The 26,767-nt window shown below is 49.3% G+C and overlaps 1 protein-coding gene across 1 annotated transcript in view; it reads right to left on the bottom strand.

Moving 5' to 3' along the window:
- Positions 1–18,156, bottom strand: part of LOC139228043 (chemokine-like protein TAFA-2) — a 75,989-nt gene extending 57,833 nt beyond the window's left edge. Inside the window, exon 1 of the mRNA XM_070859192.1 lies at positions 18,042–18,156. Coding sequence (XP_070715293.1) covers positions 18,042–18,156 — 115 coding nt within the window. The remainder of the gene's footprint in view (positions 1–18,041) is intronic.
- Positions 18,157–26,767: the final 8,611 nt, after the last annotated feature.

Here is a 26,767-nt window from a genome sequence, read left to right as displayed (position 1 = left end):
AAAGAGGGAGGTTTTAAGGAGCGTCTTGAAGGAGGAGAGAGAGGCGGAGAGGTTTAGGGAGGGAGTTCCAGAGCTTGGGGCCCAGGCAACAGAATGCACGGCCACCAATGGTGGAGCGATTATAATCAGGGATGGTCAAGAGGGCAGAATTAGAGGAGCGCAGAGATCTCGGGGTGTTGTGGGGCTGGAGGAGATTACAGAGATAGGGAGGGGCGAGGTCATGGAGGGATTAGAAACCAAGGATGAGAATTTTGAAATTGAGGCGTTGCTTAACTGGGAGCCAGTGTAGTTCAGCGAGCACAGGTGGTGATGGGTGAGCGGGACTCGGTGCGAGTTAGGACACGGGGCAGTGAGCACAGGGGCGATGGGTGAGCGGGACTCGGTGCGAGTTAGGACATGGGGCAGTGAGCACAGGGGGTGATGGGTGAGCGGGACTCGGTGCGAGTTAGGACACAGGCAGTGAGCACAGAGGGTGATAAGTGAGCGGGACTCGGTGCGAGTTAGGACACAGGCAGTGAGCACAGGGGGTGATGAGTGAGCGGGACTGGGTGCGAGTTAGGACAAGGGGCAGTGAGCACAGGGGGTGATGAGTGAGCGGGACTGGGTGCGAGTTAGGACACGTGGCAGTGAGCACAGCGGGTGATGGATGAGCGGGACTCGGTGCGAGTTAGGACACAGGGCAGTGAGCACAGGGGGTGATGGATGAGCGGGACTCGGTGCGAGTTAGGACACGGGGGCAGTGAGCACAGGGGGTGACGGGTGAGCGGGACTCGGTGCGAGTTAGGACACGGGGGCAGTGAGCACAGGGGTTGATGGGTGAACGGGACTCGGTGCGAATTAGGACACAGGCAGTGAGCACAGGGGGTGATGAGTGAGCGGGACTGGGTGTGAGTTAGGACAAGGGGCAGCCGAGTTTTGGATCACCTCTAGTTTATGTAGACTGACACCACAAGGCTCCCTTTGTGCGTCTGTACAGCCAAATATTGTCCGAGAGTCCGAACACTTCCCATCTTGTTCCTCCTATTCCAGCCTATCCTTCCTCCTCACTTCAACCCCAACTCTGCTTAAATCGTTCCATCTCCTGGTGTTGGGATTGTTCTCCTTTGAGAAGAGAAGTTTAAGGGGAGAGGTGTTCAAAATGATGAGGGGTTTCGATCGAGTAGATAGACAGAAACTGTTTGCACTGTCCGGAGGGTCTGTAACCAGAGGACACAGATTGAAGAACATTTGCCCAAAAAAGCAAGAGATGAGAAGAATTATTTTTACACAGCGAGTTGTGATCGGGATCGCGCTGCCTGAAAGGGCGGTGGGAGCAGATTCAATAGTAACTTTCAAAAGGGAATTAGTTATACAGTAGAAAAATTAAAATGTGCCGGGCTGTGGGGAAAGAGCTGGGAGGGGAGTGGGACTGATCGGATCGCTCTGTCACAGAGCCGGCACAGGCTCGATGGGCCGAATGGCCTCTTTCTGTGCTGTATTTTTTCTTTTCTCTTGAAAAAAGAAGGCCGAGGGGTGACCTAATATAGGTCTTTAAAATTATGAAAGGTTTCGATAGTGATACAGAGAGAATGTTTCCACTTGTGGGGAAGAGCATAATTAGCAGGAAAAGCAGGAAACTATAGACCAATTAGCCTAACATCTGTGGTTGGGAAAATGTTGGAGTACGTTATTAAAGAAGCAGTAACAGGACATTTGGAAAAGCAAAATTCGTTCAGGCAGAGTCAGCATGGATTTATGAAGGGGAAGTCATGTTTGACAAATTTGCTGGAGTTTTTTGAGGAACAGGGTGGATAAAGGGAACCAGTGGATGTGGTGTATTTGGATTTCCAGAAGGCATTTGACAAGGTGCCACATAAAAGGTTACTGCACAAGATAAAAGTTCACGGGGTTGGGGATAATATATTCGCATGGATAGAGGATTGGCTAACTAACAGAAAACAGAGAGTCGCGATAAATGGTTCATTCTCTGGTTGGCAACCAGTAACTAGTGGGGTGCCGCAGGGATCAGTGCTGGGACCCCAACTATTTACAATCTATATTAACGACTTGGAAGAAAGGACTGAGTGTAACGTATCCAAGTTTGCTGACGATACAAAGATGGGAGGAAAAGCAATGTGTGAGGAGGACACAAAAAATCTGCAAAAGGATATAGGCAAGCTAAGTGAGTGGGCAAAAATTTGGCAGATGGAGTATAATGTTGGAAAGTGTGAAGTCATGCACTTTGGCAGAAAAAAATCAAAGAGCAATTTATTATTTAAATGGAGAAAGATTGCAAAGTGCCGCAGTACAGCGGGACCTGGGGGTACTTGTGCATGAAACACAAAAGGATAGTATGCAGGTACAGCAAGTGATCAGGAAGGCCAATGGTATCTTGGCCTTTATTGCAAAGGGGATGGAATATAAAAGCAGAGAAGTCTTGCTACAGTTATACAGGGTATTGGTGAGGCCCCACCTGGAGTACTGCGGCAGTTTTGGTTTCCATATTTATGAAAGGATATACTTGCTTTGGAGGCAGTTCAGAGAAGGTTCACTCGGTTGATTCCGGGGATGGGGGGTTTGACTTATGAGGAAAGGTTGAGTAGGTTGGGCCTCTACTTATTGGAATTCAGAAGAATGAGAGGTGATCTTATCGAAATGTGTAAGATTATGAGGGAGCTCGACAAGGTGGATGCAGAGAGGATGTTTCCACTGATGGGGGAGACTAGAACTAGGGGGCATGATCGTAAATTAAGGGGCCCCCCATTTAAAACTGAGATGAGGAGAAATTTCTTCTCTCAGAGGGTTGGGAGCTGTGGATACTGGGACATGAAGAAATTTAAGACAGAAATAGACAGTTTCTTAAACGATAAGGGAATAAGGGGTGATGGGGAGCGGGCAGGGAAGTGGAGCTGAGTCCATGATCGGATCAGCCATGATCTTATTAAATGGCGGAGCAGGCTCGAGGGGCCGTATGGCCTCCTCCTGTTCTGATTTCTTATGTTCTTATTCTTATATAAGATAGTCATGAAGAAATCCAATGGGAAATTCAGAAGAAACTTCTTTACCCAGAGAATGGTGAGAATGTGGAACTCGCTGCCACAGGGAGGGGTTGAGGCGAATAGTATCGATGTATTTAAGGGGAGGCTGGATAAGGATATGGGGGAGAAGGGAATAGAGGGTTATGCTGAAAGATTTAGATGGGGAAAGACAGGAGGAGGCTCGAGTGGAGCATAAACGGCGGCATGGACTGGTTGGGCCGAACGGCCTGTTTCTGTGCCGTATATCCCGTGTAATCCTGTGTAATCCTATGCTTCCACTCTAACTCACCCGTATCCAGGACCTTGTCTCTTTCCATGTTCCCTTCCTCCTTTTAAAACCCAAAACTTGGCATCAGCCAATCACTGCTTCCCGATAAACCTCGACTTTTCTACTATTTATCAACCCCATTGCGGTCCTGCACTGCGAGATTTCGCCTGAGAAGAGTGGATTAAGGGAGTGGTTTGTGGAGGAAATGTTTAGAATTATGAAGGGACTGGGCAGAGTGAATAGAAAGACCTTCCAGTGAGAGGTGGATCTAGAATGAAGGGACATAATTTTTTTTTAATTCGCTCACAGGATGTGGGCGTCGCTGACAAGGCCGGCATTTATTGCCCATCCCTAATTGCCCCTTGAGAAGGTGGTGGTGAGCCGCCTTCTTGAACCGCTGCAGTCCGTGTGGTGAAGGTGCTCCCACAGTGCTGTTAGGGAGGGAGTTCCAGGATTGTGACCCAGCGACGATGAAGGAACGGCCGATATATTTCCAAGTCGGGATGGTGTGTGACTGGGAGGGGAACGTGGAGGTGGTGGTGTTCCCATGCGCCTGCTGCCCTTGTCCTTCTAGGGGGTAGAGGTCGCGGGTTTAAGAATAAATGTGAGAGAATCCGGTCAGAGGGCAGGAGAAACATTTTTACAAAGAGAGTTTGCACCCCTCTGGACTGCACCCCTAGAGTTAGCGATTGAATAAGAGACTATGTCAACATTTAAAAATAGGTTAGATCAGTGGTGGAAAGAATGGGAGATAAAGGGATATTAAAACATTGGATTCATCATAGGCAGTCCCTCGAAATCGAGGAAGACTTGCTTCCACTCTAAAAGTGAGTTCTCAGGTGACTGAAAAGTCCAATACGGGAATTACAGTCTCTGTCGCAGGTGGGACAGACAGTGGTTGAAGGAAAGGGAGGGTGGGACTGGTTTGCCGCACGCTCCTTCCGCTGCCTGCGCTTGGTTCCTGCATGCTCTCGGCGACAAGACTCCATCCAACGTTGGATTAGGTCTGTTGTTCCCACATTACAACAGTGACTACACGCCAAAAAGTACTTAATTGGCTGGAAAGGGCTTTGAGACATCCGGTGGTTGTGAAAGGCGCTATAGAAATGCAGGGGCTGAATTTTCAGAGGCTTTTTAGGGCACTCATGGTGGCAGGCGGTAAATTTAGTGCCGGGATATGGTTTGCGATGGCAGCCAACAAATTGGGTTGCTGGGCCTTGAGAGTGGAGCAGAGCACAAAGCGAGGCGTTACCCACCTGTCCCTGGTCGCTAGGCCAGCTGAGCAACGGAAAGTCCCGAGTTAAAGGGCCGGCTTCGCAGCGTCCCGAGAGAGGCTCCCGCGGGAAGAAAAGAAATCGCCTCAGAAAACACAAAAAACATTCCCAGTATATCGCTCGCCCCAAATAAAGATAAATTGCAAAAATAAAATAAAAACAATCAGGCTCACCTCAGGCAGTCGTTCTTTCCCTCGCCTTCGCCGGATCACCAGCGTTCTCGGGCGGGTTGTCTACGGGTCGCTAGGGGGGGGGGGTCAGCGCGGAACACATTTCGAGATCGGAACCATACCGGGGGCGTTGCTCACTGGCACGGCGCTCCCGGGCAGTACTGCACAGCGTCGCTACAAAACAGGCACCAAATCTCTCGGCGGGGCGCTGGAAACTGACCATTGGGTGGTAAACATTTCCAGACCCATTACCACCACTCTGGGGCGATTCGAAAAAGGTTCCCTTTTATGTTCAATTCTTAATTTATGCATTTGGTGCCCTCAAAAAAAAAAACCAAGGGGGCACTTGAATGAAAGTTTCCACCAAAATAGTTGTAGAGCTGTTGAGTTGCAGAATGTTTGTGGTGGAGGAGCAGCGAGAGATCGTGGCGGAGGTGCGACAGATGAGGTACGGGGCCGGGGAGAAGCGAGGGCCCAGGGGCAGCACGGGCCCAGCCCACACTGCGATATGTGTGTGCGCACTGGGTCCGTGCAGCAGAGCTGGTCTCCAGTCGTCCTGGTTAATTCTTGTCCCTGGACCAAGACCTCGCTCTGTCAAGCCCCGTGTGGTGGCTGGTGTGCAACGGCCACCCCACGTTAAAAAAATCCACACACAGGCATCTTCCATCCCTGGAGTTCAGGACTGGAACATGGGGTCCTCCATTGAAACACCTGTGAACTCATCCCTTTTGGTGTGGAAGCAAGTCATCCTCGTTCGAGGGACCGCCAATGATGATGATGTTCACAAGACTCAATAAAACCCCGGCCAGTTAGGTTCGGGGGATCCACGATGGGGCAGGTGGTTGTGAGCCTGGTGGATGAACCGGTAATGTGAAGTGTGATTGTTAAACCTTTGCTAATAAACCAACTAGTTCTTAAAAAAAAAACAGAAGCACGAGTCAAATGAAAATCCACCTCCAAGTCTTTCTTTAGGTCCTCTGTTGGTGTGGTTGGGCCCAATGGCCTGTTCCTATCTTGTCATTTCTATTCAGCAGCGGAATTCTCGAATTGAGAAGTCACCGCTACCCAAAGTCCATTGACAGACTGCTGTCGGCCGGAGGCGGGCTGCTGAGAATTGGCCAACATTGCTGGGGTCGACAGGTCACCGCGGGCGAGATTTTGCCTGGTGGGCAAGTGTGTATTGCGTCAAATTCCTGCAATAAATACAGGCTCTAATTGGATTACCGCAGGCACCATGAGATGTGCCGGTTCATGATGAGTATTTTCAAACGGGTGATTACCAAACAAGCACCTTAACTTCACAGCTTGCTCTCGTCTCTGTCACCAAGTTGAATTGCACGGAGATAAAGACGTCGCTATGGCAACCTAAGCATTCCCAAGTGCTACTTAAGATCTTGTCCCTTCCCCGTCTTTCCACGGAAGCTTTTAGGATGCTCTCCTGGCCGGCTGCCTACCTTCCCCCCTCTGTGAACTTGAACTTATCCAGAACACTGCCACCTGTGTCCTAACTCGCACCGAGTCCCGCTCACCCATCACCCCCTGTGCTCGCTGCCCCATGTCCTAACTCACACCCAGTCCCACTCACCCATCACCCCCTGTGCTCACTGCCCTGTGTCCGAACTCGCACCAAGTCCCGCTCACCCATCACCCCCTGTGCTCGCTGCCCCCGTGTCCTAACTTACACCCAGTCCCACTCACCCATCACCCCCTGTACTCACTGCCCTGTGTCCGAACTCGCACCAAGTCCCGCTCACCCATCACCCTCTGTGCTCACTGCCCCGTGTCCAAACTCGCACCAAGTCCCACTCACCCATCACCCCCTGCGCTCGCTGCCCGTTTCCTAATTGCACCGAGTCCCGCTCACCCATCACCCCCTGTGCTGACTACCCGTATCCTAATTCGCATCCAGTCCCGCTCACCCATCACCCTCTGTGCTCGCTGCATCCTGTCCTAACTCACACCAAGTCCTGCTCACCCATTACCCCCTGTGCTCGCTGACTCTTGTCCTAACTCTCACAAAGTCCCCCTCACCCATCTCCCCCTGTGCTCGCCAACCTACATTGGCTCCCGGTTAACATTGAAACATAGAAACATAGAAAATAGGGGCAGGAGTAGGCCATTCGGCCCTTCGAGCCTGCACCACCATTCAATAAGATCATGGCTGATCATTCACCTCAGTACTCCTTTCCTGTTTTCTCTCCATACTCCTTGATCCCTTTAGCCATAAGGGCCATATCTAACTCCCTCTTGAATATATCCAATGAACTGGCATCAACAACTCTCTGCGGTAGAGAATTCGACAGGTTAACAACTCTCTGAGTGAAGAAGTATCTCCTCATCTCGGTCCTAAATGGCCTACCCCTTATCCTAAGACTATGTCCCCTGGTTCTGGACTTCCCCAGCATCGCGAACATTCTTCCTGCATCTAACCTGTCCAGTCCAGTAAGAATTTTCTATGTTTCTATGAGAGCCCCTCTCATCCTTCTAAATTCCAGTGAAACAGGCCCAGTCGATCCAGTCTCTCCTCATATGTCAGTCCAGCCAACCCGGGAATCAGTCTGGTGAACCTTCGCTGCACTCCCTCAATAGCAAGAACGTCTTTCCTCAGATTAGGAGACCAAAACTGAACACAATATTCCAGGTGAGGCCTCACCAAGGCCCTGTACAACTGCAGTAAGACCTCCCTGCTCCTATACTCAAATCCCCTAGCTATGAAGGCCAACATATCATTTGTCTTCTTCACTGCCTGCTGCACCTGAATGCCAACTTTCAATGACTGATGCACCATGACACCCAGGTCTCGTTGCACCTCCCCTTTTCCTAATCTGCCATTCAGATAATATATTGCCTTCGTGTTTTTGCCACCAAAGTGGATAACCTCACATTTATCCACATTATACTGCATCTGCCATGCATTTTCCCACTCACCAAACCTGTCCAAGTCACCCTGCAGCCTCTTGGCATCCTCCTCACAACTCACACCACCCCCCGGCTTAGTGTCATCTGCAAACTTGGAGATATTACACTCAATTCCTTCATCTAAATCATTGATATATATTGTAAATAGCAGGGGTCCCAGCACTGAGCCCTGCGGCACTCCACTAGTCACTGCCTGCCATTCTGAAAAGGACCAGTTAATCCCGACTCTCTGCTTCCTGTCTGCCAACCAGTTCTCTATCCACATCAGTACATTACCCCCAATACCATGTGCTTTGATTTTGCACACCAATCTCTTGTGTGGGACCTTGTGAAAGTCCAAATACACCACATCCACTGGTTCTCCCTTGTCCACTCTACTAGTTACATCCTCAAACAATTCTAGAAGATTTGTCAAGCATGATTTCTCTTTCATAAATCCATGTTGACTTGGACCGATCCTGTCACTGCTTTCCAAATGTGCTGCTAGTTCATCTTTAATAATTGATTCAAACATTTTCCCCACTACTGAATGACAGGCTAACCAGTCTATAATTACTTATTTTCTCCCTCCTTTTTTGTAAAAGTGGTGTTACTTTAGCTCCCCGCCAGTCCATAGGAACTGATCCAGAGTCGATAGACTGTTGGAAAATGATCACCAATGCATCCACTATTTCTAGGACTACTTCCTTCAGTACTCTGGGATGCAGACTATCAGGCCCCGGGGATTTATTGGCCTTCAATCCCATCAATTTCCCTAACACAATTTCCTGCCTAATAAGGATTTCCTTCAGTTCTTCCTTCTCTCTAGATCCTTGGTCCCTAGCATTTCCGGAAGGTTATTTGTGTCTTCCTTCGTGAAGACAGAACCAAAGTATTTGTTCAATTGGTCTGCCATTTCTTTGTTTCCCATTATAAATTCACCTGAATCTGACTGCAAGGGACCTACATTTGTTTTCACTCATCTTTTTCTCTTCACATATCTATAGAAGCTTTTGCAGTCAGTTTTTATGTTCCCAGCAAACTTCCTCTAATACTCTATTTTCCCCCTCCTAATTAAGCCCTTTGCCCTCCCCTGTTGAATTCTAAATTTCTCCCAGTCCTCAGGTTTGCTGCTTTTTTCTGGCCCATTTATATGCCTCTTCCTTGGATTTAACACTATCCTTAATTTCCCTTGTTAGCCACGGTTGAGCCACCTTCCCCATTTAATTTTTACTCCAGATAGCGATATACAATTGTTGAAGTTCATCCATGTGATCTTTAAAGGTTTGCCATTGCCTATCCACCATCAACCCTTCAAGTATCATTTGCCAGTATATTCTAGCCAATTCACGCCTCAAACCATCAAAGTTACCTTTCCTTAAGTTCAGGACCCTAGTTTCTGAATTAACTGTGTCACTCTCCATCTTAATAAAGAATTCTACCATATTATGGTCGCTCTTCCCCAAGGGGCCTCGCACAACAAGATTGCTAATTAGTCCTTTCTCATTACACATCACCCAGTCTAGGATGGCCAACCCTCTAGTTGGTTCCTCGACATATTGGTCTAGAAAACCATCCCTAATACACGCCAGGAAATCCTCCTCCACCGTATTGCTACCAGTTAGGTTAGCCCAATCTATATGTAGATTAAAGTCGCCCATGATAACTGCTGTACCTTTATTGCACGCATCCCTAATTTCTTGTTTGATGCTGTCCCCAACCTCACTACCACTGTTTGGTGATCTGTACACAACTCCCACTAGCGTTTTCTGCCCTTTAGTATTCCGCAGCTCCACCCATACAGATTCCACATCATCCAGGCTAATGTCCTTCCTTACGATTGCGTTAATTTCCTCTTTAACCAGCAATGCTACCCCTCCTTTCTGTCTATCCTTCCTGAATGTTGAATACCCCTGGATGTTGAGTTCCCAGCCTTGGTCACCCTGGAACCATGTCTCCGTGATGCCAATTATATCATATCCGTTAATTGCTGCCTGCGCAGTTAATTTTTCCACCTTATTACGAATACTCCTCACATTGAGACACAGAGCCTTCAGGCTTGTCTTTTTAACACACTTTGCCCCTTTAGAATTTTGCTGCAATGTGGCCCTTTTTGCTTTTTGCCTTGGGTTTCTCTGCCCTCCACTTTTACTTTTCTTTTTTCTATCTTTTGCTTCTGCCCCCCTTCTACTTCCCTCTGTCTCCCTGCATAGGTTCCCATCCCCCTGCCATATTAGTTTAACCTCTCCCCAACAGCACTAGCAAACACTCCCCCTAGGTCATTGGTTCCGGTCCTGCCCAGGTGCAGACAGTCCGGTTTGTACTGGTCCCACCTCCCCCAGAACCGGTTCCAATGTCCAGGAAATTGAATCCCTCCCTTCTGCACCAGTTCTCAAGCCACGCATTCATCTTAGCTATCCTGCCATTCTTACTCTGAGTAGCACGTGGCACTGGTAGCAATCCTGAGATTACTACCTTTGATGTCCTACTTTTTAATTTAACTCCTAGCTCCCTAAATTCAGTTTGTAGGACCTCATCCCGTTTTTTACCTATATCATTCGTACCTATATGCACCACGACAACTGGTTGTTCACCCTCCCCCTCCAAAATGTTCTGCAGCCGCTCCGAGACATCTTTGACCCTTGCACCAGGGAGGCAACATACCTTCCTGGAGTCTCGATTGCGGCCGCAGAAACGCAGAAACGCCTATCTATTCCCCTTACAATAGAATCCCCTATCACTATAGTTCTCCCACTCTTTTTTGTGCCTTTTAAGCAACGCCTCAATTTCAAAATTTTCATCCCTGTTTTCAAATCCCTCCATGGCCTCGCCCCTCCCTATCTCAGTAATCTCCACCAGCCCCACAACCCCCCGAGATGTCTGTGCTCCTCTAATTCTGCCCTCTTGAGCATCCCTGGTTATAATCGCTCAGCCATTGGTGGCCGTGCCTTCTGTTGCCTGGGCCCCAAGCTCTGGAAATCCCTCCCTAAATCTTTCCGTCTCTCTACCTCTCTTTCCTCCTTTAAAATGCTCCTTAAAACTGACCTCTTTGACCAAGGTTTTGGTCACCTGCCCTAATACCTTCTTATGTGGCTCAATGTCAAAATGCTTGTCTGATAACGCTCCGGTGAAGCGACTTGGGACGTTTGACTATGTTAAAGGTGCTATATAAATGCGAGTTGTTGTTGTTATGTGGTGGAACTTTACTCCCTCTCCCTGTCCGCCCTCCTTTCCGATGAATGCCCGGTCGAGCTGCTTCCCCGGTGGCCCCACGTGAGAACGGAGTGTTGGCGAGTCCTCCTGCGATTCTCTAGTGCCCGGTCAATGTTCACGCCCTCCTTTGTCTGATTACACAAGTTGTTGTTGTTCTCTTGTCCTTATAGTAGGAACATAGAAATCACACGATGAAATAGACCAGGGTCCGTCTCGCTCACCTTCTACCATCCTGGCAGTTGCGTGATCCAACCATAATGGAGTTGTTGACGAATAAAAAAAGGCAAGACCTATAGGGCTGGATTTCCCAGTCCTGGCCGCCGGTGTTGGAGCCCCAGTGGTGCGGCAATGGCAGTGGTGAGCTTTGCCGAGCAGGTGGCCAGGACATTCGGGGCAGGTTTCGGCGGGGCGCGGAACATTACCGCCAGGGAGAGGCAAGCCAGTGTGCAACGCCCCTGGTTACGACACCAGTTCAATTTTTCAGTCCCGCCTGACCCGTAGCGCTGCGTATAGCGCCCCCTGCTGGGAACGCCGGTGAACACAGACAGTCCAACCAATACTGGCTGCAGTGAGGTAACTAACGTCCGCCTCAGATAAGTTTGATTGTTTTTTCTGGGTTTTTTTGCGATTTATCTTGTGGTGGCGTGGGCTACATATTGGGAATGTTTTTTTTCAGGTTTTGTTTCTTCCCAGGCCTCTCTCAGGGCGCTCCGAGGCCGGTTCTTCAGCTTGGGATCTTCCCATGCGCCCAGAGAGAGGTGTGTAACGCCTCCCTTAGCGCCCCGCCCCACACTCAGGGCCCAGCTGACCAATGTTGCTGACTGAGGCGCAAACTGTTCCCGGGCGCTAACTTTACCGCCCCACCGCCATTACCGCCCCGAAATCATCAAAGCCGACAATCCAGTCCTAATTGTGCCTTTCACAACCAACAGACGTCCAAAAGCGCTTTACAGCCAATGAGTAGTTTTGGAGTGTAGTCACTGTTGTAATGTGGGAAACGCGGCAGCCAATTTGCGCACAGCAAGCTCCCACAAACAGCAATGTGATAATGAGCAGATAATAGTGATGTTGGTTCAGGGATAAATATTGGCCCCAGGACACCGGGGATAACACCCCTGCTCTTCTTTGGAATACTGCCATGAGATCTTTTGCATTACCTCAGTTTAAAGTCTCATCCGGAAGACAGCACCTCCAACCATGCTGCACTCCCTCAGTACTGCCCCTCCGACAGTGCGGCGCTCCCGCAGTACTGCCCCTCCGACAGTGCAGCATTCCCGCAGTACTGCCCTTCCGACAGTGCAGCACTCCCTCAGTACTGCCCCTCCGACAGTGCGGCACTCCCTCAGTACTGCCCCTCCGACAGTGCAGCACTCCCTCAGTACTGCCCTTCCGACAGTGCGGCACTCCCTCAGTACTGCCCTTCCGACAGTGCGGCACTCCCTCAGTACTGCCCTTCCGACAGTGCGGCACTCCCTCAGTACTGCCCCTCCGACACGCTATGGCGCACCATCTTGCCGTCCAGAGGAGGGGGTCCCCAATGGAGTGTTCTCTACGCAGGAGCCCTCCCTCTATTTATTGGGGACTTGGCCTGGAGGGTGTTGCACGGAGCAGTCCCGTGCAATCGGCTGCCTGTAATTTCTGCGGTCTGGAAGAGTCCATGTTCCACATTTTTACTGAATGTGTGAGGTTGCAGTCCTTGTTCCAATATTTGAAGGGACTATTCCTCAAATTCTGGTTGCACTTCAGTCCCACGCTCCTGATCTTTGGGCACCCGGTGCGGAGGGGAGGGGGCAGGTCGGTAGGCCTCCTCGTAGGACTGCTCCTGGGCCTGGCCAAGGGGGCTATCAGCCGGTCCAGGCAGCGGGCGGTCGAGGGGGTCGTTCAGCCCGACTGCCTGCCTCTCTTCCGCGGTTACATCCGAGCCAGGGTGTCCCTAGAGATGGAGCACTTGGTGTCCACCGGTACGCTCGCGGCCTTCCGCGAGAGGTGGGCGCCTTTTTCTTGTTTGGACTGAGCCCTCCGGATCTCCTCCTTGAATGCCTTCCACTGTTCCGACACTGATTTACCCACAAGTAGCTGTTTCCAGTCCACTGTGGCCAAATCACTTCTCAACTTAGCAAAGTTAGCTTTTCCCCAATTTGGGATTTTTATTCCTGGTCTATCCTTGTCCTTATCCATAACTAACTTGAATCTGACTGAATTTATGGTCACTGGCACCCAAGTGCTCTCCCACGGATACCCCTTCCACCTTCCCAACTTCATTCCCCAAAACTAAATCCAGAACCTCTCCCCCCCATGTTGGGCTTGTTACATACTGACTAAAAGAGTTCTCTTGAATGCATTTTAAGGATTCTGCACCCTCTATACACTATCACACTATATTTGTCCCAAACAATATTTGGATAGTTAAAATCCCCTACTATTACTGCCCTATGGTTTTTGGACTTCACAGCAATTTGCCTACATATTTGCTCCTCTCTCTCCCTCCCACTGTTTGGGGGTCTATAATACACGCCCAGCAGTGTGATCGCCCCTTTTTTATTTTTCAGTTCGGCCCATTATGGCCTCATTTGATGATCCCTCTGACATACCATCCCTCCTCACCGCTGTAATAGTTTCTTTAATCAATATCACGACCCCCCCCCTTTTTACCCCCTCTCTGTCCTGTCTAAAAATCCTGTAACCAGAAATATTGAGCTGCCAAACCTGCCCCTCTTTCAGCCATATCTCTGTAATGGCGATGATGTCATACTCCCAAGTGTCTATCTGTGCTCTCAGTTCATCCGCCTTATTCGCTATACTCCTTGCATTGAAGTATATACCATTTAGCACAGGAAGATCTCCTTGATTACTACTTACTAACCCTTGCTTCCTCTGTCTTACAAATTCACTTCCTACATTCTTGCTTGAAGCTTGCTTCAGAAAGCATTAATCCAAATGGCACTAACTGCTCTGCCTGGCTTCGAGCCCTCACCCCACTGCTCTCCGACTGGAGGAGCTGCTTCACGAATGTCAGAACAGGAGCAGGCCATTCAGCCCCTCCAGCCTGTTCTGCCATTCTCTTCGATCATTGCTGATCTGTACCTCAACCCCATTTACCCGGCTTAGCTCCACATCCCTTGATACCCTTACCCAACAAAAATCCACCAATCATAGGGCTAGAACCTCCACTTTTTATGCAAGCTTAACATCCACTTAACGGCCATTTTACCGCTGAAATGACATATAACGCCCAGATATCGGCCAATTTGGAAACTGGCAGCCATTTTTCGGAGACTTATCGGCGAGCGTTACTTTCCCCGTGTGCTTAATGGCGAGAAAAAATATTACCGCCCGGCCACTGTTTTGGGCGGAATCAGCAGAATGGGCGAATTCAAAGCCCATAATATCACCCAGCGTTACTTTCCGCATGGAATTATCGCCGAGATTCAATATTAACGCCCGGCCACTGTTTTTTGCTGTACAGAGTATATTTACCCGAACTAGCGGCCATGGAGATCGGCCAGCGTCAATTTCACCACCTCGCACACATATCGCTCGCTCAAAAAAACGGCCACAAAAAGTGGAACTAACCCGGACGAATCACAGCGTTGTGACGCCATGTTGTAGATCACATGTCGTGGCCTTTAAAAGGCTGCCCTGCTTCAACCTCGGCGGGGTTCGGATGTACTGTGCAGGTCGTTGGAGTTGATGTAAACATCTCTAAAAACATCTTGACCGCACTGTGACCGATTTGAAATGAAAAGGTGTCTTCATCGGGACATTCTTTGTTTGTGACCGATCGGTGGAAAACAGAGAGCTACTGCAATGGGGCCTGCCCTTTCTCACCCTCTCGGTGACCAATTACATGCAGCAGACTCGACATCACCGAAGGTACACTCCACTGCATTACGTGCCAGACAGCTGAGGAGGACCAGACGTTACACACCCCGCAAGTACAGGGAGAAGCATTCTTACCTCGACTTGCCCGACATCACCTGCCTTCGGAGACTGCGCTTTCACAAAGAGGTTATCACTGAGGTATGCCAGCTGATAAGGGCAGACCTGCAGCCTGCCACACCATCAGTACTGCACTGTCCGTCGAGGTCAAACTCGCCGCGGCACTGTCGTTCTATGCCTCAGGTTCTTTTCAGGCCACAGCTGCCGACATTTGCGGACTTTCTCAGCATGCCACACATCGCTGCATTGGACAGGTCACTGAAGCCCTGTACGCATGCAGGAGGGACTTGATCAGCTTCCCTATGACCAGGGAGGCACAGAGTGAGAGGGCGCTAGTATTCTCCAGAATTGCAAACTTCCCCAAGATGCAGGGAGCAATAGATTGTACGCACATCGCGATGCGGGCAGCTTTTCAGGATGCTGAGGTTTTCAGGAACCACAAGGGATTCCACTCCCTGAATGTCCAACTGGTTGTCGACCACCAGCAAATTATACTGGCAGTGAATGCTCAATTTCCGGGCAGCATCCATGATGCTCACATTCTGCGTGAGAGCACAGTATCTGACTTGTTTAACAATCAGCCATAAGCTCAATGCTGGATACTTGGGGACAAAGGATATGGCCTCGCCACCTGGCTGATGACCCCCCCTGCATGACACCCACACCGAAGCCGAGAGGCGATACAACGAGAGCCACAGAGCAACTCGCAATATCGCGGAGAAAACCATTGGAGTGCTGAAGCAGCGCTTTAGATGCCTGGACCACTCAGGAGGCGAGCTCCAATACCACCCTGAGCAGGTAGCTCAATTCGTGGTGGTGTGCTCCATGCTGCACAACTTGGCTATCGGGAGGGGACAAGAATTGCCTGATGAGTCTGACAGTCCACCTCACCAGAGAGAGGAAGAGGAGGACGAGGAGGCGGACGCTGACATCGGCCCAAACAATCAGGCCGATGCTGAAGCCACGCCCCACCCCCCTGAAGACCTCAGGAAAAGGCCTATGGTGGTATGATAGCTGCAAGAGCCTTACGTCAGGAGCTCATCAATGATCGCTTTGCCTGAAAGAACATTGGTGTTAATTCCAAGGCTGACACACTGCTGGGTGTGCATGTCATACATCAATGGTGGGCATCACCTTGGTGACAGTTAAAGTTTAAGTTGATTGAAGTTAAGTGTGATTATGCCATTTGATGTTAAGGAATCACCAGAGTGTAATGGTGCAGCTATCTGAGCCAATGTGCTACAAGGTTTTGTTAAATAAAAAAACATTTCAACCGAACATTAGTCTGAAATCATCAATATTTATGTACAAACCACCCTTCGCCCCCACCCCACCCCCCCGCCCCCCGCTTCTCCTCCCCACCTCTACCCCTTCCCCTACCTGACCGAGGAGATGCTTCGATGGGGGGAGCGGGGTGTGGGGGGGTGACGGCTGAGGCACTGCTTGGACGGATACGGGAGAGGATGGTCCCAAGGTGGAAACGTGCTCCGAGCCAGAAGCAAGATGTTGCTGCTGGCTCTCGTGTGGTTGGCAATGGGGGTGCGTCACCTTGGGGTGCAGTGCCGCGCTCCGGGACCATTGGGAGCCCTCTGCCACCAGTGTTCCTGGCTACCAGCTCCAGGGCCTCCTCCATATCTTCCATGTTATATCTTATTTGTTGGACAAAAACTCAGTGCCAACTATGTTCTTGGTGCTTAGTGGGCTTTTTGCTGCTGGTGAATCTCCCTTGTGCCTCCCACAAGCAAACACCACACCCAGACACGCTTTCAGTCCCACTGAGCTCCCTCTCGCTCTGTCTCCTCTTCTGCGCATGTCATGATGACCCTTGACCTCCTGAATGGCGGGAATCGAGCGTTGTCATGCCATTGCTAAGGACGGCCACACTTTACGGCAGAAGGTCAAAAAAATTTAACGCTACAGCCCATTTGATATCGCTCGCGGTAACGCCCATTTTCAAAAATGTAAACTGGGTGTTTTGAGAACGGGCGAGAAGCCGGCGATCTGAAAATCCTTTTTTACCGCCCACGCCGGAAATAACGCCCATTTTTGGCCGATAAGCACAAAAGTGGAGGTTCGAGCCCATAGTCTTGAGAGCTCCGATTGACCCCCAGCGTTCACAGACTGTTTTTGGGGGGAGAGAGTTCCAGGTTCCCACTACCCGTTGTGTGAAGATGTGCTTCCCGACACCGCCCCCGATCAGCCTTATACCCCTTGTTCTTGATTTCCCCACCAGAGGAAACAGTTTCTCTTTACCAACCCTCGCAAATCCTTCTAACATTTTTGGGGGGAGAAATCGGGGTTGTTTTCACGTTGCGTTAGCGCCTCTGGGAGGGGAATTTTCTCCTCATCTCGGTCCTAAATGGCTTACCCCTTATCCTTAGACTGTGACCCCTGGTTCTGGACTTCCCCAACATTGGGAACATTCCTCCTGCATCTAACCTGTCTAAACCCGTCAGAATTTTGAACGTTTCTATGAGATCCCCTCTCATTCTTCTGAACTCCAGTGAATACAAGCCCAGTTGACCCAGTCTTTCTTGATATGTCAGTCCCACCATCCCGGGAATCAGTCTGGTGAACCTTCACTGCACTCCCTCAATAGCAAGAATGTCCTTCCTCAGGTTAGGAGACCAAAACTGTACACAATACTCCAGGTGTGGCCTCACCAAGGCCCTGTACAACTGTAGCAACACCTCCCTGCCCCTGTACTCAAGTCCCCTGACTGAGCCTAAGCGAATACAAGCCTTGTCTATGCAACAATTTTGTTGATACTTAAATCAAGTGCCCCCTTTTGGCATTAAAACCCACAAATTAACAATTTAAAACTGTAACGCAAACCTTTAATCAAATTAGAATTTGGTTGCCGGGGGTGATGATGCACTCCAGTCCCTCCGGCGCCCATCTCTCGCGGAAGGCCGCGAGCGTACCGGTGGACACCGTGTGCACCATCTCCAGGGACACCCTGGCTTGGACGTAACCGCGGAAGAGAGGCAGTCAGTCGGGCTGAACGACCCCCTCGCCTCATCTATACAACCTGTCCTCGTACATTAACCTTTTAGGCTCAGTCTGGTGAACCTGCGTTACTCCCCCTCTAGGGCCGATATCTCCTTCCTGAGGTCAGGGGCCCAGACCAAACGCAGTGACCCCAGATGGAGGTCTGACCGACGCTCAGTACAACTGAAGCCTTATGATTTCTAGTTAATTCGTGTCTCGAACATTTCTAGATATATATTTAAAAATAGACAGAGGATAAAGCTGTACGTACCTGAGTGGCTTCGGTGATGGTTGGAGGCCAGACTTACTCTTCCCCAGATAGTTATCAGGCATACGGTGAGCAGTATTATCCATTTATTCACGTTCTGTAAGTAGTTCCCACTCATCCTACAAAGAATTCATAAAATTGGGATGAGATTTTACAAGTTAAAAGTCATTTCCCCTCTGCTCTGCAAGGCGCTGACTATCATTGGGATTTGTGTTCAGGCCACTAGGACCTCCCTGTACCTCACCCAAGCATCTTTACTTCTCGTGGATACGCAAGCAACGAATTCTGGCCAGCTATTCAACTGTAGGAGCTATCATAGCTTTTAAAACATTAATTCTTGGGATGTGGGCGTCGCTGGAAAGGCCGGCATTTATTGCCCATCCCTAACTGCCCCTTGAGAAGGTGGTGGTGAGCCGCCTTCCTGAACCGCTGCAGTCCGTGTGGTGAAGGTGCTCCCACAGTGCTGTTAGGGAGGGAGTTCCAGGATTTTGACCCAGCGACGATGAAGGAACGGCCGACATATTTCCAAGTCAGGATGGTGTGTGACTGGGAGGGGAACGTGGAGGTGGTGGTGTTCCCATGCGCCTGCTGCCCTTGTCCTTCTAGGTGGTAGAGGTCGCGGGTTTGGGAGGTGCTGCCGAAGAAGCCTTGGCGAGTTGCTGCAGTGCATCTTGTAGATGGTACACACTGCAGCCACGGTGCGCCGGTGGTGGAGGGAGTGAGTGTTGAAGGTGGTGGATGGGGGGCTGATCAAGTGGCTGCTTTGTCCTGGATGGTATCGAGCTTCTCGAGTGTTGTTGGAGCTGCAGTCGTCCAGGCAAGTGGAGAGTATTCCATCACACTCCTGACTTGTGCCTTGTAGATGGTGGCAAGGCTTTGGGGAGTCAGGAGGTGAGACACTGACCGCAGAATACCCAGCCTCTGACCCGCTCTTGTAGTCACAGTATTTATGTGGCTGGCCCAGTTAAGTTTCTGGTCAATGGTGACCCCCAGGATGTTGTTCTTGTCCTTCTAGGTGGTAGAGGTCGCGGGTTTGGAAGGTGCTGCCGAAGAAGCCTTGGCGAGTTGCTGCAGTGCATCTTGTAGATGGTACACACTGCAGCCACGGTGCGCCGGTGGTGGAGGGAGTGGGTTTGAGAGGTGCTGCCAAAGAAGCCTTGGTGAGTTGGTGCCGTGGACGTGCTGAGCAAATCATACCTTCGCCCAATGCCCAGTGAATGGTGGACTCAGCGGGCTGCGATCGAGAGCAGGGCCCCAAGGTGGTCTAACTCAGGAGTGCCACCACTGATCACAGCACGCCACCCCCGCCCTCTCCCATCACCCCATCATAGACCAGCTAACCAGACACGGAGCAAGGATTCACACCCGGCTCCTCCCTGCCTGCACAGGTTGGAAGAGTCAGCACTTCCTACACTTTAATTGACTTGGCACCGATGCCCAGTTCTGAAGAAGAGTTCATGAAGATTAGTCTCAACGTTCTAACTCCTTCAACAGTGGTGTCGTTACTCTTGGTTAATTAGTCATTCATTATGTCAACAGCCAATGAGGTTGAATAACCCTGAGATTTCTATATTTCCCCATTGGTTTTCAATCAATTTACAAAAAGAAAATGCAATTATGAAGTAAATGAACAATTTATAAGTGATGTAATGAGGCCTGCAGTTTAGGGGCACTTTGAGCTCGATGGATTGAAGATTTATTGCCCGTTTCCAGGCAGGGGCTGGCTGGACAGGAGCATCCAATGTTACCCGAGCCAGCATCCTACTGCTGTTGTATGCCATGTGTGTCACTCACAGCACGGTGCACAGCTCTGCTCTCCATATTATATATGTACAGGCACTGGTTAAGGTGCAAAATGGTTCACAAGGATGACACCAGAACATAAGAAATAGGAGCAGGAGTCGGCCATTCGGCCCTTCGGGCATGCTCCGCCATTAAGTAAGATCATGCCTGATCTGATCTTGGCCTCAACCCCACTTTCCTGCCCACTCCCCATGACCCTCGACTCTCTTATCGTTCAAAAATCTGTTGATCTCTACCTTGAATATATTCAATGACCCAGCCACCACAGCTCTCTGGGGCAGCGAATTCCACAGATTTACAACCCTCTGAGAGAAGAAATTCCTCCTCATCTCCGTTTTAAATGGGCAGCCCCTAATTCTGAAACTATGCCCCCCCCCCCCCCCGGTTCTAGTCTCCCCCATCAGTGGAAACATCCTCTCTGCATCTACCCTGTCAAGCCCGCTCAGAATCTTATATGTTTCAATAAGATCGCCGCTCATTCTTCTAAACTCCAATGAGTACAGGCCCAACCTGCTCAACCTTTCTTCATAAGGCAACCCCTTCATCCCAGGAATCAAGGTATCGAGAAGTTATACCTGTCAGAAAAGGTTGAACAGGCTGAGGCCCTTTTCTCTAGAAAATAGACGGCTGATGGGATGACCTAATGTAGGTCTTTAAAGTTATGAAGGGGTCTGATAGGGTAGACGTAGAGAAGATGTTTCCACTTGTGGGAGAGACCAGAACTAGAGGCCATCAATATAAGAGTCACTAATAAATTCAATGGGCAATTCAGGAGAAACTTCTTTACCCAGAGAGCGGTGAGAATGTGGAACTTGCTGCCACTGGGAGGGGTTGAGGTGAATAGTATCGATGCATTTAAGGGGAAGCTGGATAAACACATGCGGGAGAAAGGAATAGAAGGAGATGGTGATGGGGTGAGATGCAACGTTGCATGCCATATCCAACAATGCATGTCACATTCAACATGCCATACCTAACAATGCATGCATGCCCAACAATACTTTTCAGACGCAACAAAGCAAGCCACATGCAACAATGCATATCACGCCCAATAGTGCATGGCATACCTAAAATTGGATCTCTCATGCAACAATGCATGCCAAACCCAACAACATATGTTACGCCCAGCAATGCATGTCACGCCCAGCAATGTGTGTTACATATGAACATAAGCATTGAAAGACAGTCAGGAAAAAACCAGGGTCTATCAAGCCTGACCTAAACAGTCTTGACTCACTAAACATGGAGACACCCAGGTACGTGTAGTCCTGTAAATCCCCCACCCCTGGGAGAGACAGACAAAAGGTTTTTAAAACCCTAAGCCAACTTCTCTCTCACCACGTAGGGTGATTAAAAGGAGTTCCAGGAGTTCGCAGTGACCCTGAGGTACAAAACCCAACGATCTACCTGTCTTTCCTGCACAGCGATATCAGCCGCAGTGAGGGATTAACCCAGCTGCTTCAGCAAATCCTCACTCACCACAGCAGCCAGCAACTTATTCCAAATGTCAACAACCCGGCGTGTAAAGAGAACCCCTCCTGATATCTAACCTATCCTAGGCTTACGTGCCTTATACACATGAACACTCGTTTCCCCTAACCAATCCAGCTCCACACATCGACCGCCTGCTACTTCCATCAATGTAAATACTTCGCTCTTCATGAGTAAGAAGACCCAGATCTCTAAACCTATCCTAATAACTAAAGGAATAAACCATAGTGTATGTTGTGCCCGACAATTCCCATAAAACCCAGAAAGGCATATTGCACCCAACAGCACATACTGCAGCCAGCAATGCATGGCACAGCCAACAATGCATGTCATACCCAACAATGCATGACATACCCAACACTGCATGCCACATCCAACAATGCATGCCATACCCCAAATGCATGTCACGTCCAACAATGCATGCCATACCCCAAATGCATGCCGCAGCTAACAATGCACGCCACATGCAACAATGCATGTTACAAACAGTAGGGCAAGTTGTACCCAACAATGCATGCTGCAACCAGAAATGTACGGCACGCCCAACAATGCATGCCACAGCTACCGATGAATGGCATAACCAGCAATGCAGGTAGTGTCCAACAATACCTACCACATCCCGCACCCAACAATGCATGCGGCAACCAACACTGCATGCTGTACCCAAAAATGTATGGTGTCGTACCCAACAATGCATGCTGTATCTGACAATGCATGATGTGCCCAACAATGTGTGCTGCAAACAACAATGCATTCCATGCCCAGCAATGCATGTTGCACCCAAGAATGCATGCTGTACCCAACAATGCAAGTCGTACCCAACAATGCATGCCATACCCAATAATGCATGCCGTACCCGACGATGCATGCCGTATGCAATAATGCATGCCGTCGCCAACAATGCATGCCATAGCCAACACTGCATGCGGTACCCAGCATTGCATGCCGTACCCAATAATGCATTCTGTGCCCGACAATGCATGTCGTACCCAACAATGCATGCTGTGCCCAACAATGCATGCCATACCCAACAATGCATGCCGTAGCCAACAATGCATACCATACCCAACAAAGCATGACACTGCCACCAACACATGTCATAGTGGGTTAAGAACTCGGATTTCCCCAGCCTCATCCCATTATTACGTTCTAACAGGAATATCAGTATTAGTCAGGAAATTGTGTTAGGTAAATTGATGGGATTGAAGGCTGATAAATCCCCAGGGCCTGATAGTTTGCATTCCAGAGTACTTAAGGAACTGGCCCTAGAAATAGTGGATGCATTGGTGGTCATTTTCCAACATTCCATGGACTCTGGTTCAGTTCCTATGGACTGGAGGGTAGCTAATGTAACCCCACTTTTTAAAAAAGGAGGAAGAGAGAAAACAGGGAATTATAGACCAGTTAGTCTGACATCAGTAGTGGGAAAAAAGCTGGAATCAATTATTAAAGATGTAATAGCAGCGCATTTGGAAAGCAGCGACAGGATAGGTCCAAGTCAGCATGGATTTATGAAAGGGAAATCATGCTTGACAAATCTTCTAGAATTTTTTGAGGCTGTAGTAGAGTGGACAAGGGAGAACCAGTGGATGTGGTGTATTTGGACTTTCAAAAGGCTTTTGACAAGGTTGCACACAAGAGATTAGTGTGCAAAATTAAAGCACATGGTATTGGGGGTAATGTATTGACGTGGATAGAGAACTGGTTGGCAGACAGGAAGCAAAGATAGGAATAAACGGGTCCTTTTCAGAATGGCAGGCAGTGACTAGTGGGGTACCACGAGGTTCAGTGCTGGGCCCCCAGCTATTTACAATATACATTAATGATTTAGACGAAGGAATTGAATGTAATATCTCCAAGTTTGTAGATGACACTAAGCTGGGTGGCAGTGTGAGCTGTGAGGAGGATGCTAAGAGGCTGCAGGGTGACTTGGACAGGTTAGGTGAGTGGGCAAATGCATGACAGATGCAGTATAATGTAGATAAATGTGAGGTTATCCACTTTGGGGGCAAAAACAGGAAGGCAGAATATTATCTGAATGGTGACAGATTAGGAAAAGGGGAGGTGGAACGAGACCTGGGTGTCATGGTACATCGGTCATTGAAAGTTGTCATGCAGGAACAGCAGGTGGTGAAGAAGGCAAATGGCATGTTGGCCTTCATAGTGAGAGGATTTGAGTATAGGAGCAGGGAGGCTTGGTGAGGCCACAACTGGAATATTGTGTTCAGTTTTGGTCTCCTAATCTGAGGAAGGACATTCTTGCTATGAGGGAGTGCAGCGAAGGTTCACCAGAGTGATTCCTGGGATGGCAGGACTGACATATGAAGAAAGACTGGATCGACTAGGCTTTTATTCACTGGAATTTAGAAGAATGAGAGGGGATCTCATAGAAACATATAAAATTCTGACGAGATTGGACAGGTTAGATGCAGGAAGAATGTTCCCAATGTTGGGGAAGTCCAGAACCAGGGGGGTCACAGGCTAAGGATAAGAGGTAAGCCATTTAGGACCGAGATGAGGAGAAACTGCTTCACTCAGAGAATTGTGAAACTGTGGAATTCTCTACCACAGAAAGTTGTTGGTGCCAGTTCATTAGATATATTCAAAAGGGAGTTAGATGTGGCCCTTATGGCTAAAGGGATCAAGGGGTATGGCAAGAAAGCAGGAAAGGGGTACTGAGGTGAATGATCAGCCATGATCCTATTGAATGGCGGTGCAGGCTCGAAGGGCAGAATGGCCTACTCCTGCACCTATTTTCTATGTTTCTATGTTTCTATTCCTGCCAGAGTCAGACCCGACGGAACACAGCCGGCTCAACACCACTCACTGGCCTTTCAATCCAGCCCAGCACTTAAGCAAATGACTGAGATTTTATTCCTTCCACTGATCTTTGTTGTTCAAGGAAAGATGATGAATGGCATTGGTGAGAAGGGCTCTAATACAGTTGTTGGGAGACACTGCAGTTTATGCTCCTGCCTTTAAATCATTTACGCTGACTTCATGCATTATAAAACAGATGCAGTCGCCAGCACACTTCAACACAAGCATAAATAAATGTTCAGCGCACAGGATGGGAGTGAGAGAGCATTGCAGTCTTAAGGAGCGTGCATTAGCCAGTCTAAAGTGAATGCCCTCTTGAAGTGGAGACATACACATGGCTGGATCTAGAAAGAAGCAATTCAATTAGGAAAGACCGACAGGGAGCCCGTGCACCGTGATGCGCATTCAACCCACAAAGGCAGCTGCATAAAGACGATGGTGATTTCTGTGTTGTCACAGTCACAATCGAATGTACAGTATGGTAACCTCGTGGTAATGGTATGGGACTAACAGCCCAGAGATCACCGGTTCAGATCTCACCATGACAAGCCGTTCATTTGAATTCAGACACCAGAGAAAGACTTGTATTTATATTGCGCCTTTCATGACTTCAGAATGTCCAAAAGCTGTACAGTCACTGAAGTCTTTTTTTCAAGGTGTCGTCACTGGCTGTAACAAGAAGAGTCGGCCATTCGGCCTTTCAACCATTTGCCTTCATAATTGATTGCTGTACCCGCACGTTAACTTTCTGACGCACAAATCCCTCCCAACACCAACGTTTACCCGTCGCTCACCTTTTTAAAAATATTCTGCTTTAAGAAATCTTCCTCCCAAAGTGAATCATTTCAAATTTCTCCATCTGCCACCTTCGTACCCACTCACTTAGCCTGTCCGTATCGCTTTGCAGCCTCTTTGTGTCCTCCTCACAGCTTACTGTCCCTCCCAGCTTTGCATTGTCAGTGAACTTGGATATATTACACTCCGGCCCTTCATCCAAGTCATTGATATAGATTGCAAATAGCTGGGGCCCAAGCACCAATCCTTTAGACACCCCAGTAGTTACAGCCTGCCAACATAAGAACATAAGAAATAGGAGCAGGAGTAGGCCATACGGGCCTGCTCCGCCATTTAATACGACCATGGCTGATCTGATCATGGATTCAGCTCCACTTCCCTGCCCGCTCCCCATAACCCCTTATCCCCTTATCGTTTAAGAAACTGTCTATCTCTGTCTTAAGTTTATTCAATGATCCAGCTTTCACAGCTCTCTGAGGCAGCTAATTCCACAGATCCACAACCCTCTGAGAGAAGAAATTCCTCCTCATCTCAGTTTTAAATGGGCGGTCCCTTATTATGATTAAGATCATGCCCCCTTGTTCTAATCTCCCCCATCAGTGGAAACATCCTCTCTGCATCCACCTTGTGAAGCTCCCTCATAATCTTATACGTTTTGATAAGATCACCTCTCATTCTTCTGAATTCCAATGAGTAGAGGCCCAACCTACTCAACCTTTCCTTAAAATGACCTGTTTATTCTGATTCTCCTGTTTTCTTTCTGTTAACCAATCTTCAATCCAAGCTAATACATTACTCCCAATCCCATGGGAATGTAGAAAAAGCTATATTGTACACAGCAAGGCCTCACAAACAGCAATGTGATAATGGCCAGATAATCTGTATAAGTGATGTTGATTGAAGGATAAATATTGGCCCAGGACTCCGGGGAGAACCTGCTCTTCTTCAATATAGTGCCACGGGATCTTTTACACTCATCAGGAACAACAACTCATTTTTCTCGCTCTTTCCCCAAGACAGTGTATCACTGGGTAGATTAAGATGAGGCAGATCTAACAACAATAACTTGGATTTATATAGCGCCTTTAACGAAGTAAAACGTCCAAAGGTGCTTCACGGCAACATTATCAATCAAAATTTGACACAGAGTCAGATAAAGAAGACTGACTTGGTCAAAGAGGTAGGTTTTAAGGAGCGTCTAATACAGGTTCGAGCTCCCGAATCCGGCAACCTTGGGGCCGAGCCGGTTTTCGGGTTTGTCCGGACTTCGGAACGTGTTTCTGACGTCACGAATCCGGAAACACGCGAGCCCAGGTTCAAGATTTCCGGATTTCAGAATGTCAGAAAGGTGGGGGAGGGGGGGGATGGGAATGGGGGGGTGCTCGCCGAGGAGCTGTTCGGGTCGATGAGGTCATCGGGCAGGGCCCACCGCTGAGGAAATGTTCGGGCGGGGGCCTGCCGCCGAGGAGGAGTTCCTTGTCTGGCCCGAGGTAGGTGGGGTCGAGGTAAAGGGGAGGGAGGTGGGCCGGGGCGAGGTCAGGCTGGGCGAAGTCAGGGCTGGGCGAAGTCGGTTCACCAAGGCGGGAGGAATCCGGATATCGGAACAATTTCCGATTTCCAGACGACCCCGCCACGGATCGGCCCGGTGTCCGGACTCCGGAACATTCTGGATTCCGGAACTCCGGATTTTGGAGGTCGAACCTGTAGCAGGAAAATGAGGTAGGGAGGCGGAGAGGTTTAGGGAGGGAGTTCCAGAGCTTGGGGCTCAGGCAACAGAAGGCACGGCCACCGATGGTGGAGCGATTATAATCAGGGATGGT

The sequence above is a fragment of the Pristiophorus japonicus genome, chromosome 17 (genome assembly GCF_044704955.1).
Source record: "Pristiophorus japonicus isolate sPriJap1 chromosome 17, sPriJap1.hap1, whole genome shotgun sequence".
Classification (NCBI taxonomy): domain Eukaryota; kingdom Metazoa; phylum Chordata; class Chondrichthyes; family Pristiophoridae; genus Pristiophorus; species Pristiophorus japonicus.
The sequence above is the reverse complement of the archived record's forward strand: the minus strand, read 5'-3'. Positions and strand labels throughout refer to the sequence as shown.